This window comes from Melanostigma gelatinosum (assembly GCF_949748355.1).
Source record: "Melanostigma gelatinosum genome assembly, chromosome: 21".
Lineage (NCBI taxonomy): Eukaryota > Metazoa > Chordata > Actinopteri > Perciformes > Zoarcidae > Melanostigma > Melanostigma gelatinosum.
The window spans coordinates 6,245,481-6,258,830 of record NC_136654.1 but is presented as its reverse complement, the minus strand read 5'-3'; the positions used below and the strand labels follow the sequence as shown (position 1 = coordinate 6,258,830).

The window sequence follows — 13,350 nt, the reverse complement described above, 5'->3', positions numbered from 1 at the left end:
AACCACCAGAACGGCCCTTTACATAAACACAGTACATGGTCCTGGCATGTCCTCTTTACTCCAGCTCTCATGTGTGAAGGCGAGCTTCTCCGCCCAATCTTATGAATGGCATCTTGCAGCTCTCTCCAAAAAGGCCCCAAGCTAAAGGGGCAAGTGGCATCCCACCATATGCCTGCAAAAAAACACACCATATGCCTCAATCGTTAATTCATTTTTCCAAGGCCACAGGCCTATTTTTCAGCATCTCCACATACTACTGCTACCACAACACTCTTTTGAACCTTTGTACAACCTGCAGTACTGCATGGCATTGCAGCATTGAAGCATGCGATAACATCTCTGACTTCCAAAATGTCTTTGCCATTCAGTATAAATCTGCCGTTTGTCTCTGGTGTCTATTCTAGTGGCATTACAGGCGAGTGTGTGTGTGGGTGTGACAGTGACTGTGCCTGTGCCTGATTGTGTGAAAGAGCATACAGAGAGTAAAGACAGGTCTTTATGAGTGTGAGAGGGGGGGAGTGAAGCAGACGGTGTGAGTGAGAAAGCAAGGAGTAAGCAGAACGCAATGCTCCAAAATAATGTGGTCTGTGATGCCATGGCGATAAAGGGTCAGCTGCTGGTAGAGTTTGGGTGAATTCAGCGCTTCGCTGTGCCCGGCTCTGTGGAATTGACAGAAGGAGGATGGGCTCCCAGGGAGCTAGACCTGCTACAAATAGCTCAGTGTGCACTCTCTCCTGTGTGCACATACAGTACATGCAAACATGAAAGAGACTCAGAACAAAAAGACAAGTTCTATCACAGATGTACACACATCCACACCGACACATCTGATAAACAAATACAGGAAATGTTCCACATTGGTGCTTTCAGACAACACGTATGGGCTTTAATTAACCTTTGGCTTATATTCAATGGACAATGAGAGTCACATACAATGAGAGACAAACTCCTCATCATCGCTCTGACCTCTCTGTACTGCGTGACAAGATTTGCTCTGGTTCTTGGCCTGGTTTGAATTGGTTTGGAACAGGAACTGTCCAATCACATTGCAGTCGAGCCATCAAGGTTAGAAGAACAGAGAGACGAGGGAACACATAGCTCTGATGAAGTCACGGTGTGCCAACGTCCCTGTCCTTGTTCTGCCATTAAAAGTGAGCTAATTTGCAGGAAATGGAGGTGATTTTTATAACTTTGAAGAATATAAACCAGTTTAATTAGGACATGTACATTTATCTTTGTACATTTACCCACTTTCTAAAGAAAAGAAGAAAAGAAGAAACCATTTTTATTGTCATAGACATATACACGAAATTTGACTTCTGCATTCGACCCAGTTCAGTGTCTTGCTCAGGGACACTTCGACACGTGACACGTCCCAGTCAACGATCGAACCGTTGACCCTGCGGTTACCAGACAACCCTCTTAACCCAGTGAGCCACGCGACGCCCCCTAAAGTATGGGCATTCACAATGACAGCACCCTCCATTCGTCTTTTACTGGACGACTGACAAGCAGTCCTTCAAAACGAATGATCTGGGTGTTTCTCTTTTTTTATTTTGCTGGAAACAGAGAGGGAGTCTGAGAGCGTCTGAATATATAATTAGTTCAGCAGAGGAGTTTAATTTGTGTCATTAGTGACAGCATCTGCTGTAATGAACTTGCCGAGACACAGTGTCACACAGAGAAAGAGGAGGCACAACGGGAACGTCAGGTGAGCAGCCATCTCTGCCTAATTTAGCAGTAAGAAGCCGACAAGTATAACATCTTCTGAAAAGGAACTTCTCCAGTATGGTACTGGCGCCTCAAAGCCGTACTGTGAAACAGAACTTGACTAAATGCACTTCCTCAAAGGCTGAAGGGAGAGGAGAGCGTTTGACCACTGCAGGTGTGGTCTGTCGTATGAGCAGGGCAGAGGTCAGGGTCGGCAGGGGGAGATGTGGCTGCGAGGACACTGGATCCTGAGCCCATTCATTTTCTCACCCCCGGGGTACCGGGTGGAAAGGCAGACGGGAGCTTTTCTCAGCGTGCTGTCAAGGTGAGGACATGGCGAACCATAGACACCCACCAGCCACCCCCAGCGTCGCACCGCGCTGCACATTAGGTAATGAGACTCTTGTGGAAAGCTGGGACACACGTTTCGGAGCGAGGTAAGAATGAATATAAAGGGTTTCAGTCTGTTTGAAAACACCTGTTTTTCTTCATCTGACATTCATCAGGTGAGTTGAAAACTTGAAAGATTCATAAAACGAAGACGATGACTTCCTCCCAAATAACCCACAACCATAACCATGACCTCTCAAACTAAAGTTCGAGTGTGATCATGTTGCTGTCACACACATCCTTGTGTCATTCACCACGGCACCACTGGAGCATGACAGCTTACGATATTCATCCTGTCTAATAAAGTGCAGGACGTCTGACAGTGACCACTTCATTGATCTAAACAACGAGTTGTTGCACAATGAAGCTTTAAAAGCGTATTTAATTGTGGCTGACAAGAATTCTTACGAATCACCATGAGAGATGCAAAGATACTCAAAACTTTGTCACATTACAATTTCAATTGATAGCTCAAAGCCCCCACATATTAGCATTAGCAGTGAGAACAGCGAGACCAACAACCTGCGTCACACTCATGCCGATCGATAGGTTTCTTATGTGAACATAAACAATATAATCCATGATTAACTTTCAAAATGTGTCACAAATTATCTCCGATAAACACATCATTTCCTTTGTTAAATGTTTGAAAACTATTTCACTTGACTTTTACTAACTTAAAATCCCGCTGGGCAATTTTTAAGGTTTGTGTAAGACATTATTTCCACACACTGGCCAACATTTGAATAAACCACCCAACACACACGCACACTCCACCACCGCCATAGCCAGCTGGGCCCAAGAACAAGAAGGCCGTTTCACAACTCTTTCAGCCGGTGTGAGTACAGTAATATCACATTCCTAATCCCTGCTGACAAGAAATGAAATGAACAGGCATGGCTCCAAAGCCTGAAATAGCAGCATCAGACAGGAGTCTCGGAGAATAATGTAATTGGGGTGCTTAAAACGAGCCGAGCAAGGGGGGGGGGGAAAGTTCAGCTCTCCCGGCCTTCCACACAATATGAAGACACATTAGTGTGGGACAAAATGACTTATTCAGATGAGCGATAAAGAGACAGGGGAAGGTGCAGTGGCATTATGTAGCTAGAAGAATCTAAATGACAGAGGGTAGTTTTCATTCATTAATATACATACAAAGTCATTTTATAGCCAATAAGGTGTATTTAGGTGTGACATAAAGAAGGCACATCCAATCTGTTCGGATAATGTATCACTGTCTAAATTAGGAAAACACAAGTGCTAATTTCCTTAACTTCAAGTATCCCACGTTACTAACACGGCACATATTCCATGTGTATTTCCCTTTGTGTGTCAAAACCCGTCAGATGATATTTCTTGACTATGATGGAGAGAGATCGCGCTGTCAGCAGCAATAAGTCAATCGAGCTTCTGTGCAGCGTCTGCCTAAAGCGAGCTCCATTGTAAAAGATGAAACGCCACAATCACTATCACCAGAAAGATTGTGAGAAGTTTATTCTTAGGGCCCCTCTGAGTAATGCAAATTACACCTTGCTGCATATACAAGTGGCAGCAGCAGAAACATTGCACCATCTCTAACGCTCCATTTTCCTGACGTTCTGGTCTCAGCTGCTGTTTAAGACCTCAGCGTGACACTTCCATTGCAGCACACTTTTTCGGTTTTCTTTCAGTTACACTGTGGCTAACGTTTGCATCATTTCCTTGCAATGTTTTTGCAAATAAATGAAAGAGAAAATGCCTGGAGGCATGTCCGTTCAAATGCTGTAAAATGGCTGGATTAGAAGGATTTTGATTAATGTTTAGTTCTTGCAGCCAATCAAGCCCAGCTCCATATACGGTGTATTGAATGGAGTCAAAGCAAAGTTATGAACATAAAATAACTTAAAATATACAAATTCAAGCAAGATACAATTCTGCTTTCGAGATGAAATACTTAACATATACTTCTTCAACCGCTTAACCTCATCAAATCGTTTTAAATGTTTCCAACACAATTTCTCTGATGAGTCATGTTTACAATGGCCTAAGTATTGCCAAAGCCTTTAGTTGACCAACTGTCTTTTCTTGCCTCTCTCTTTGCTTCATTTCTACCAGCTGGTCTGAAAATAGTGAAAATGTGTTATACCTGTAGCCATGGAAGCGGCAGCAAATCCCACTTAGCCATCTCCCTGGGAGGCAAAACCGTCTCATTGACACACACACACACACACACACACACACATGCAAAGGATATGTGAGCTGCCACCTGTGATTATGGTGCAGTTACATAACAAGGCTTACAGTCTGGATGTGTGAACCTTGTGATCTACTGTTCTCCATGGCTTGCAGCACCACGACGTCAAAGCCTTACATTATGCAGGAACGGGTACCTGTTGCCGACACAGACCAGGAGGCTCTTTAAAAGGACGCTTTGAGCTCCATTAGTTGCCGTCCTCAGCCAAACACAATAGCCTGGTGATGATCACACACAGGCTATCGCAAATCACCCTCAGAAGTCTGAAATCAGAGGCTGCGAGAGAGAAACAACAGGAGCCCAGAGAGAGAAAAAGGGAGAAAAGAGAGAGAGAAAGGGTTCCTGCACTGATGAATCATTGGTGATAAAGCTGGGGCTGAGCCAGTATGGCTGTATTTAGAAACTTCTCACTCCCCCCCCCCTCCCCAACTACCCCCCCACCCCCTTACTAATTGTCATCTCTTTTAGCATTTGACTGATGACTGGCTCTCTGAAAAGACGTCAGAAAAGGGAAGTAGGCACTCAGGTCTGACGATAATGTCACACTCTGAAGCTGTCGAGGGTAACCGCGATGTACTCAACAGCGGCAGCGATGCAGAAAAAGCTGCAGTTTGCTCCCAACGACAACTAAACGCCAGAACCAGGGACACGAACTCTCTTTCTCAGAGACACAGGCACAGTAACACATCAAGACAATAGTCCTGTGTTAACAGTGAAAACAGCTCTTCCTGAGGAGAACAGCGTTTTCCTCGAAGACTAGAATTGTAGAACAGTGTCACCGAATATGATGAAATAAAATGGCTGACGAACTATCCCTTTCAATTCCTCTCACACAGGAGTCCTGGTGTGGCGAGAAAGCCATGTCGTGAAAAAAACACATACGTCCTCAAGTCAAATGTTATTGATTGGTCTTTGGTGACAAGTGTGAAAGGCATCTGTCTTCACTGAGACACGGCAGCCAGCAGCACGATACATCGGTCCACACTGCACTGCACAGCACACGTCGGATCTTTCATCACGGCAGCAGACTATCGCAGGTCAAAAAGATACATGAATATTTGACCCGGTCATGTCACGGCCATGGAACAATCAATTTGATGCTGCAGAGTCGCGGTGAATTTAATTTATTCTACACATATAACCTCCCATTATTCTCTCTGAAGGCAAATGATGGGATAACAGGACTTATCTCAGAGTAAAAGCAGAGCGGATGGACTAACACGGCAGCAAATTCTGGGCTGTAAATGTTACGTGGGAAGTCATTGTTTAAGCCGTTCATCTTCATGATGTTGCCTCCATTTACTTTTGATTAACATCTGATCAAATACAATGGTGGACTGTCTGCTTGTGCTTTCTGAATGATACGTCTGTGCGTCAAGTTGCTGTCAACTGGTAGTGCCATGATGTGGGAGGGAGGAAGGGAGGGAGAGAGACAAGAAGAGAGAGAGAGGAGAGGAGGGGAGGAGAAAAGAGAGGGAGGGAGGGAGGGAGGCTGCAAATGGCAGCTTCTGTGACACCACTGGAGGGAGGGAGAGAGGAGACAGGGAGGGAGAGAGCAAAGAAATAGTCAGAGGGAGAGAGAGTGTGAGAGAGAGAGTGTGATAGAGAGAGAGAGAGAGCGAGAGAGAGAGAGAGAAAAAAAGATCATCAGTCCAACGAGATCAGATTGCAAAAGATTGATAAAGAGAGATGTTTAGTTAATAAGCAGTGAGGAGTATTGCACAGTTGTATGGCAAATGTGAAGGAAAGACTTCATGTTCCTCAAGATGAAGGATGAGCAGAAGACCAGCTGAAGAAAATTGCCCCAGAAGATGGAGATACAAAAAAACCTGAATTTTCCCTGGGACAATCCTCGTTAAACGCTTCGTACCTGTTCCGTGCGCGAGGCGCTGACCGGGCAAAAGTGGTTCTGGTGTCCTGGTGTGATTCAGTCCGGTCAGAATTGCGTTTCATCTGCGCTCGCAACAGCGCCTGAAAAAGAGAGAGAGAGAGAGAAGAATTCAAGCAAGGATGAAGAAATTCAAACGGGGTCTGTGCCTTGTGCTGAAGATGATGGAGTGCTTTTCTCCAGTATTAGAGTAACACGCAAAGAAGGAGCAGCTGCGGTGGCAGATGCAAAGAATGCCTCCGTTTGGTTATAACAGGGACACTGGGAGAGAAGATACCACCTTTTACTTCTGCAGCCTGGGGGAGGACAGGTAGAAATAAAAGGTAAGAGAAGGACAGAAAACTTCAACTCAAACTTGCAGCCTGATCTGTCAGATGTCACTGGTCCGTAGTGTTATAATGTATACTCTCAAGCTCTCCCTTTGGAGCAAATCCGTAGTCACCTTGTTGTAATCCAATTCATATCAATCATTTCACAAACTTGGAGTAAATGTATAAAAATGGCTAAAGATTCCACGACTATTCATCTAATGTGCATGTAAACACCACACGTTGAAGCTGGAAGTCATTGCTGTATCAAATCCACTGTGCTGTAGTGCAGAGTCAAAACAACAAATGATATATAACCGATCATCGACCTACATCTCAACGGTATAGCTTTACTACAGCAGAAGCTTTTCTGCAGAATGTGGATGAACCCAATATTTTTAAATGACGTTGATTTCTCCGCCCCACGACTCTCAATCACCTTTCATCTCAATCCGAGCATCGATTTTGAAATGGCCAAGAAGGCCGTGCCTGTTGACATCAGGCTGCATGAGATTGTCAGGCGCTCAGCTCCCAAATGGTTCAAACAAAACAAACTTGTAGAAATGCATTAAAAGCAATCAGTTGAAGCAAAGCTTTCATCCTGAATTCACCAGTAAGGTTTGAACATACATCGACAGCGGGTTCACCTCGACATTGTCTCCATCAATATCAGAGCTCAATGTTCACTAAGATGGGAGAGGATACCAAAATAATATACTGTGTGACAGTACTGCTGAAATGATCAATTATTGAGTCCACAGAGAATGTACAGGAGGATGTGAAATCTATGAAAAATGCACAAACAAATCTGGAAGGTTTCTGCTGTTTTTCTGTATGTTTCTCTCTTCTTCTTGAGGTTTATTGACCATGAATCAGACAAAATAAGACATTTCAGGAAACCGCTTTCAAATCTGGTTAACTGTGATGGGAATGTGTAAGTACTTATTTGATAGATTAATTCATGACTGAAATTAAATTAATTTAGTCGAACAAACAATAGACAATCACAATCGGCCGTTTTAGGCCTGATCAAAACATTCAGTCATTACAAACAAACACTCATTTCTGCACGACATCTTCCCAATTCAACTTCAACATACACCGTGATAATAAATGCACTGGTTACCACTTGAGCACTTTTTAGGCCCCTCATTATCCTGCGAGTGTTATATCAGATAACTAACCACAGCTTGTAATTTAGGATAATATTACTGGAGGACAGACATGAGCAGGTATCAATGGATAAATGTGTTGCTTTGGGTACTGCACTTTTCCTTCAGTGTATAAAGAAATCCCTAATGTGAGGGTACAAAAGAGACAGAGGATGAAGAGGACAAAGATTTATGCAGAATAGCTCTGACAGTTCAATTACCTCACCCTGCTTTTCATCTCAGCTTACTTCACTTTGATTCACTTTCTATGATCCAAAAGGGATATTTAGCAAGCACACTGAAAACATAAAATATCACACGTCCACAAAAAAAAGACACGATATCACATCAAACACATGGACTGCAACCTATGCATCGTCTTGTATGACTTCATGTAGAATATCTAGCAGTGCTGTGTTAAAAGTAATGTTTCTAAGCTCGTGAGCTCAACAGGTGCTGCTTTAAATTGGAAATTACAGACTTTAGCTTGAATATGGGCGATGCAGCCTTTGTGGGTATCAGTAATCAAAAAAGCCCAGTGAGAAGGGTACATGTGGGAATGATCAATCAAAGGAAACCAGGTGTTTGAGAGGAGAGAGAAAAAACTACAGGTGCAGCTAGCAAAAAAAAACGACAGATTTTGTTCTACTTGTAGATAATATAGCAGCTGTTAAAACAACGTGAGAAGGTGACTCAGTTCTTTATGAACGCGTCTCTCTACCACTTCTCTCAACAACCACCTGAGATGGTATCTCAGCCGCAGGGGATGGCCTACATAGTGAGTCCAACAGCCTCCAGGGCTGGTTACTGTCTGATTCTAACTTCCATCTCTTCGTCGAGCAGTTGAACCACAGGAAGCCTTCGAAATGTCAATTATTGCATTCTTTTTTGAAAAGGAAAACAACAACGTGTTGTTGTTCGTCTTCAGCGCTTCACCATTTCTGCTTGGTGAAGTTGGTGTTACTTTCTACAGGAAAATACCTGAAGGTTACTTGAGACGAGATGAGTTCCGCGTGGAGAGCTATAGGAAAACACAATGACACCCGAGCCTCGGCTCTTCCTTCACAATGGCCTTGGGAGGTGGGCCGGGATCAGAGCGGTGGAGCTCAGTTTCCTGCAAGCTTCTCTTGAGATGAAGTACCCTCTCCCGCTACACGTCATTGTTCCTCCGAATTCCTTCAATTATTTTGCACGTCCAATTATTCATTCTGTTGAACCTAATCAGCTGCAAGCTCATCGTCACCCCCAGGTCACTCCTCCTGACTGCCCGAGAACACACACAGCAGACAGGGTCGCAAAAAGGTGTTTTATGAAATTGTTGGCTGAGGGACAATCACTTTCTCTGTCCTGCCTTATGAATCAAAGACGCAAGTCTGAAAATCAAAGCGTTTGACCAGCGAGACAACGTAAAAATATCAATACAAAAACACACACAAATGACCAAAAAATGCTTATTTTTCATCCATACAACCAGCTTTTCAATTAAATGTATGCTGTAGCTGTAATAAATATGACGAAAGAACTACAGATTGATTATTTACCATCTGATACCATTTAGAGTCATAGTTATTCAGCTGTCACTAGCAGTGAATTCATCTAATGTCAAACGTCTTGGCATGGTAACGACTACCATCAATTCCAAGTCAAAGAGCTGGGGACACAGACTGATCTTTAAGCAGCATGTACACTCAAACGTCACATGCATAACCTCTCAGGGGGACAATCTGATTTGAAGAGCTTCCTGTGTACAGCAAAGGCTTTCTGCATGGGTTAAGACTCTTTAGACTTTTCTAATGACTCCAAAGACTCAGGGAGGGGTTTTTACTTTCATTTGACCAATTCTCTGGACACCTGACACTGTACGACTGCAGCGTGTCGAGACCAAAATGTATCGTGTGACATATTGAGAGGACGTTCAGGCTCGATATTCATCTCAGTTATATAACACAGTCAGTGTGGTTACTATACCACACAACCAGGCCTACCTGCCACTACGTGGGTGAGCCAATGAGCACAAATATATACGTAATTAAACTGTCTGTCTAAAGGATGAGAGAATCTAGTTTGGTTGATATTTACACAGATTTGAGATGAGCGGATGAGGATTACTATTTCAAGCATTAACAGCTGTGCTCTTTTGGGACTGTAGTGTGATATTGTCCAAAAAGGCAAAAAGAGTAAAACAGTATATATTTTACTGATACAGGTATGTGTTTGACCCCTAAGGGACAATTTTTAGATTGTGCATGAAGTCATTTGGCTCCAGATCAGGAGAACTTCCACCTGAAAGAGTGTAAGTGAGGATGGAATCAGTGCGAGTGTGCGGCAGACGGCAGGGCACCTGGGACTTGGGATCACACATGAGTGAACTGTCAAGTCTTTAGGGCCCAAATCAGGCCAGAAGACACAGAACGGATGTGGCCAGGCGATAAAAGCTGTCTGCACCCAGAAGGGCTTCAGTCTAGCCCCTTTGGGCAAAACTCCTTGAACACGAGGCTCAACATCCAGCGCAGGGGCCAGGTTATCGCCGCACTGACATATTGGAGATGAACTGCATTCCAGACTAACATTTTCACACACACATTATCAAGTGTGTATAATCTTGTCATTTTTGGTTAAGATAAAGTTCCAGTATGTAATTACAATAAGTATGTAACACAGGGCATTGCACAGGGGACAAATCTACTACCTACTTGTATGGGGCACCATGGGAAGGTGCTATAAATTGACCACATCCTCACAACATCATTCATAACACTGCAAATTGTACAGAATGGGGTCAAATAAACAGTCCTGCAGCCCCTCATCCCTGTATGCTGCATCTAGAATTGCATGTCCATGGAGTCAGTGGCATACATACACAAGTCCTATCGGAGTGTGTTTAAATACTCACGCACACACACACACACACAACACAGTCTCACAAAAGTATTGTAGTGAAAGGACAATGGCAAACTTAAGGCCAAAACAGAAATAGAGGCGCGCAGATTGTCTGTTGAATATGTGATGACTGCATGGCACGCTGCTGATAATCTATAAATACAAGCAAGAGTGCTGAAAACTAGCCTTCCCTATCACTGGTAGGCCTGAAATTTGACAGAGCTCCTAATTTCACAAAACACCGAACCAGATACGAGAAGTGACTCACATGACGGTCATTTTTTTTCCATTCCAGAATAATAAACATCTGGTAGGTGACTTAGTTTGTCTCCACTGCCAACCGTCTAATTTGAAAGAGAAAAGCACAGGAAAAGCCATGTGACAGAAGTGGATCTGCTGTGAGACCAGCTCTTCACTCACCCAGCCAACATCAAAAGACACGAGGACCCTTCAGTGAGGACCAATTGGATTTCGAGTCGTGATGTTTAAAGAGAGCAAGATGGCGAGGAGAAGGAGTGTAAATGAACTGAAGTGACCGGTATTACAGATACTGACACTATAAACCTTGTACAGACAAGAGGGACAGGGAAAAGGGTGATCTCATAACAATGTTTACTGTTACTGTTAACACATTCATCACGTTCCTTATTGTTTCCTATCATATTAAACATCAGATTTTGCAAGAGGACAAACTTATCAGAAGCTGGCCCCCGGTAGACTGATTACTTACTGCATTCGTTAACAGGAAGACGTATAATAAACAAACATATTATATTAAATAGATGGCAAAATAGTCAGTCATACAGCAAAAATCTAAATCAAGTTAATCTAATGCAGGTATATCTACAATATCCCCCAAAAATAATAATTTTATTCTGAATTTTTGTTCTTCAGAACGCTGTAAGTGATGATGGTGAGTTGGTCTATCGTGCTCATTCAGTGAAATGATCTATAAATATTAGTAAGTAGCAGAATTATTTGAGCATTATGTACGTTTTACAAGGTTTTTCAGCTGAAGGAATTCATGGTTGGTTCTTTGTTGACCGTGTATGTGATTTCATACACATGTATGGTGTGATTTGACCATTATGTCACAGAAAGACGCTTACATTGTTCTCCTCTACAGGGATTGGATTAAAGCTCAAGACTCCCACCCAGCTCCCTGTCTATGACTCAGTGAAATGCAACTTAGCCAGTGATCACGCTGTGAGGGGCCTCGATCACTCCAGGCCCGTACCTCTGCACTGACCCTGCAGCTGGAGGTGCTGCCAGGAGCATGAGCGTGGGAAGAATCAACCGCTACAGCATTGTGTCATCTGAGGAAGAGGGCCTCCGCCTCAGTACCATGCATGGTATGAACGGCTTTGGCAATGGCAAGCTCCACACCCGCCGCAAGTGCCGCAACCGCTTCGTCAAAAAGAATGGCCAGTGCAATGTGCAGTTTGCCAACATGGAAAATAAGTCGCAGCGCTACATGGCCGACATCTTCACCACGTGCGTTGATATTCGCTGGCGCTGGATGCTGTTAGTCTTCACTCTTGTGTTTGTTGTCTCCTGGCTGGCCTTTGGCTTAGCCTTTTGGGTCATTGCTTTGCTGCATGGAGATCTGGACAACCCCGCCGGAGATGACAACTTCACTCCTTGCGTCCTACAGGTCAATGGATTTGTGGCCGCCTTTCTGTTCTCCATTGAAACACAGTCCACCATAGGTTACGGCTATCGCTGTGTGACTGAAGAGTGCCCGGTGGCTGTCTTCATGGTGGTCTTCCAGTCCATCGTGGGTTGCATCATTGACTGCTTTATGATTGGCGCCATCATGGCCAAGATGGCGAGGCCTAAGAAGCGAGCACAAACGCTGTTGTTTAGCCACAATGCTGTCATTGCCATGCGGGATGGAAAGCTGTGCCTAATGTGGAGGGTGGGGAACCTTCGCAAGAGCCACATAGTAGAGGCCCATGTTAGGGCACAGCTCATCAAACCCCGGATCACTGACGAGGGGGAATACATTCCTCTAGACCAGATAGACATTAATGTGGGCTTTGATAAAGGTCTGGACAGGATTTTCTTGGTTTCCCCGATCACTATTCTCCATGGGATAGATCAGGAGAGCCCCCTGTTTGGGATCAGCAAACAGGACTTGGAGACAGCAGACTTTGAGATTGTCGTCATCTTGGAGGGGATGGTTGAAGCGACCGCCATGACCACGCAGGCTCGCAGCTCCTACTTAGCCTCTGAGGTCCTTTGGGGTCACCGTTTCGAGCCAGTCTTGTTTGAGGAGAAGAACGTGTACAAGGTGGATTTCTCTCACTTTCACAAAACCTACGAGGTGCCGTCCACCCCCCGCTGCAGTGCCAAGGACATGGTTGAGAACAAGTTCTTAGTCCCGAGCTCCAACTCTTTCTGCTATGAAAATGAGATGGCCTTCCTCAGCCACGACGATGGGGAGGAGGATGTAGGAGGTGGTGGTAGCAGGGCACTGGCGAACCTCAGTCCAGACAGGAACAGCCGACATGAGTTTGAACGCTTACAGGCCACCAGGGCGCTGGATCAAAGGTCATATCGCAGAGAGTCGGAAATATGACCTCGACCCATTGACCCTGGATCAACTTTCAATAACTGTATCCAAGGGTGAAACGCAGAACAATGCAAAGTGCCATAGGAAAAGCTGACTACTGTAAAAGTTTGGAAAGTAAATAAGACAACAGTAAAAGGGACTTAACTGGAAGAAATGGGGGAAAGAAAGAGTTCACAGCTTAGAAAATTGTGGTAAGGAATGTCTACAATCAAGGA

At 44.2% G+C, this 13,350-nt stretch overlaps 1 protein-coding gene across 1 annotated transcript; it reads left to right on the top strand.

Moving 5' to 3' along the window:
- Window positions 1-11,836: 11,836 nt before the first annotated feature.
- Window positions 11,837-13,141, top strand: kcnj12a (potassium inwardly rectifying channel subfamily J member 12a; the record flags this gene model as incomplete). Its single annotated transcript, XM_079293602.1, has 1 exon — window positions 11,837-13,141. The coding sequence occupies one exon, from the start codon at window positions 11,837-11,839 to the stop codon at window positions 13,139-13,141; it is 1,305 nt and encodes a 434-aa protein (XP_079149728.1).
- Window positions 13,142-13,350: the final 209 nt, after the last annotated feature.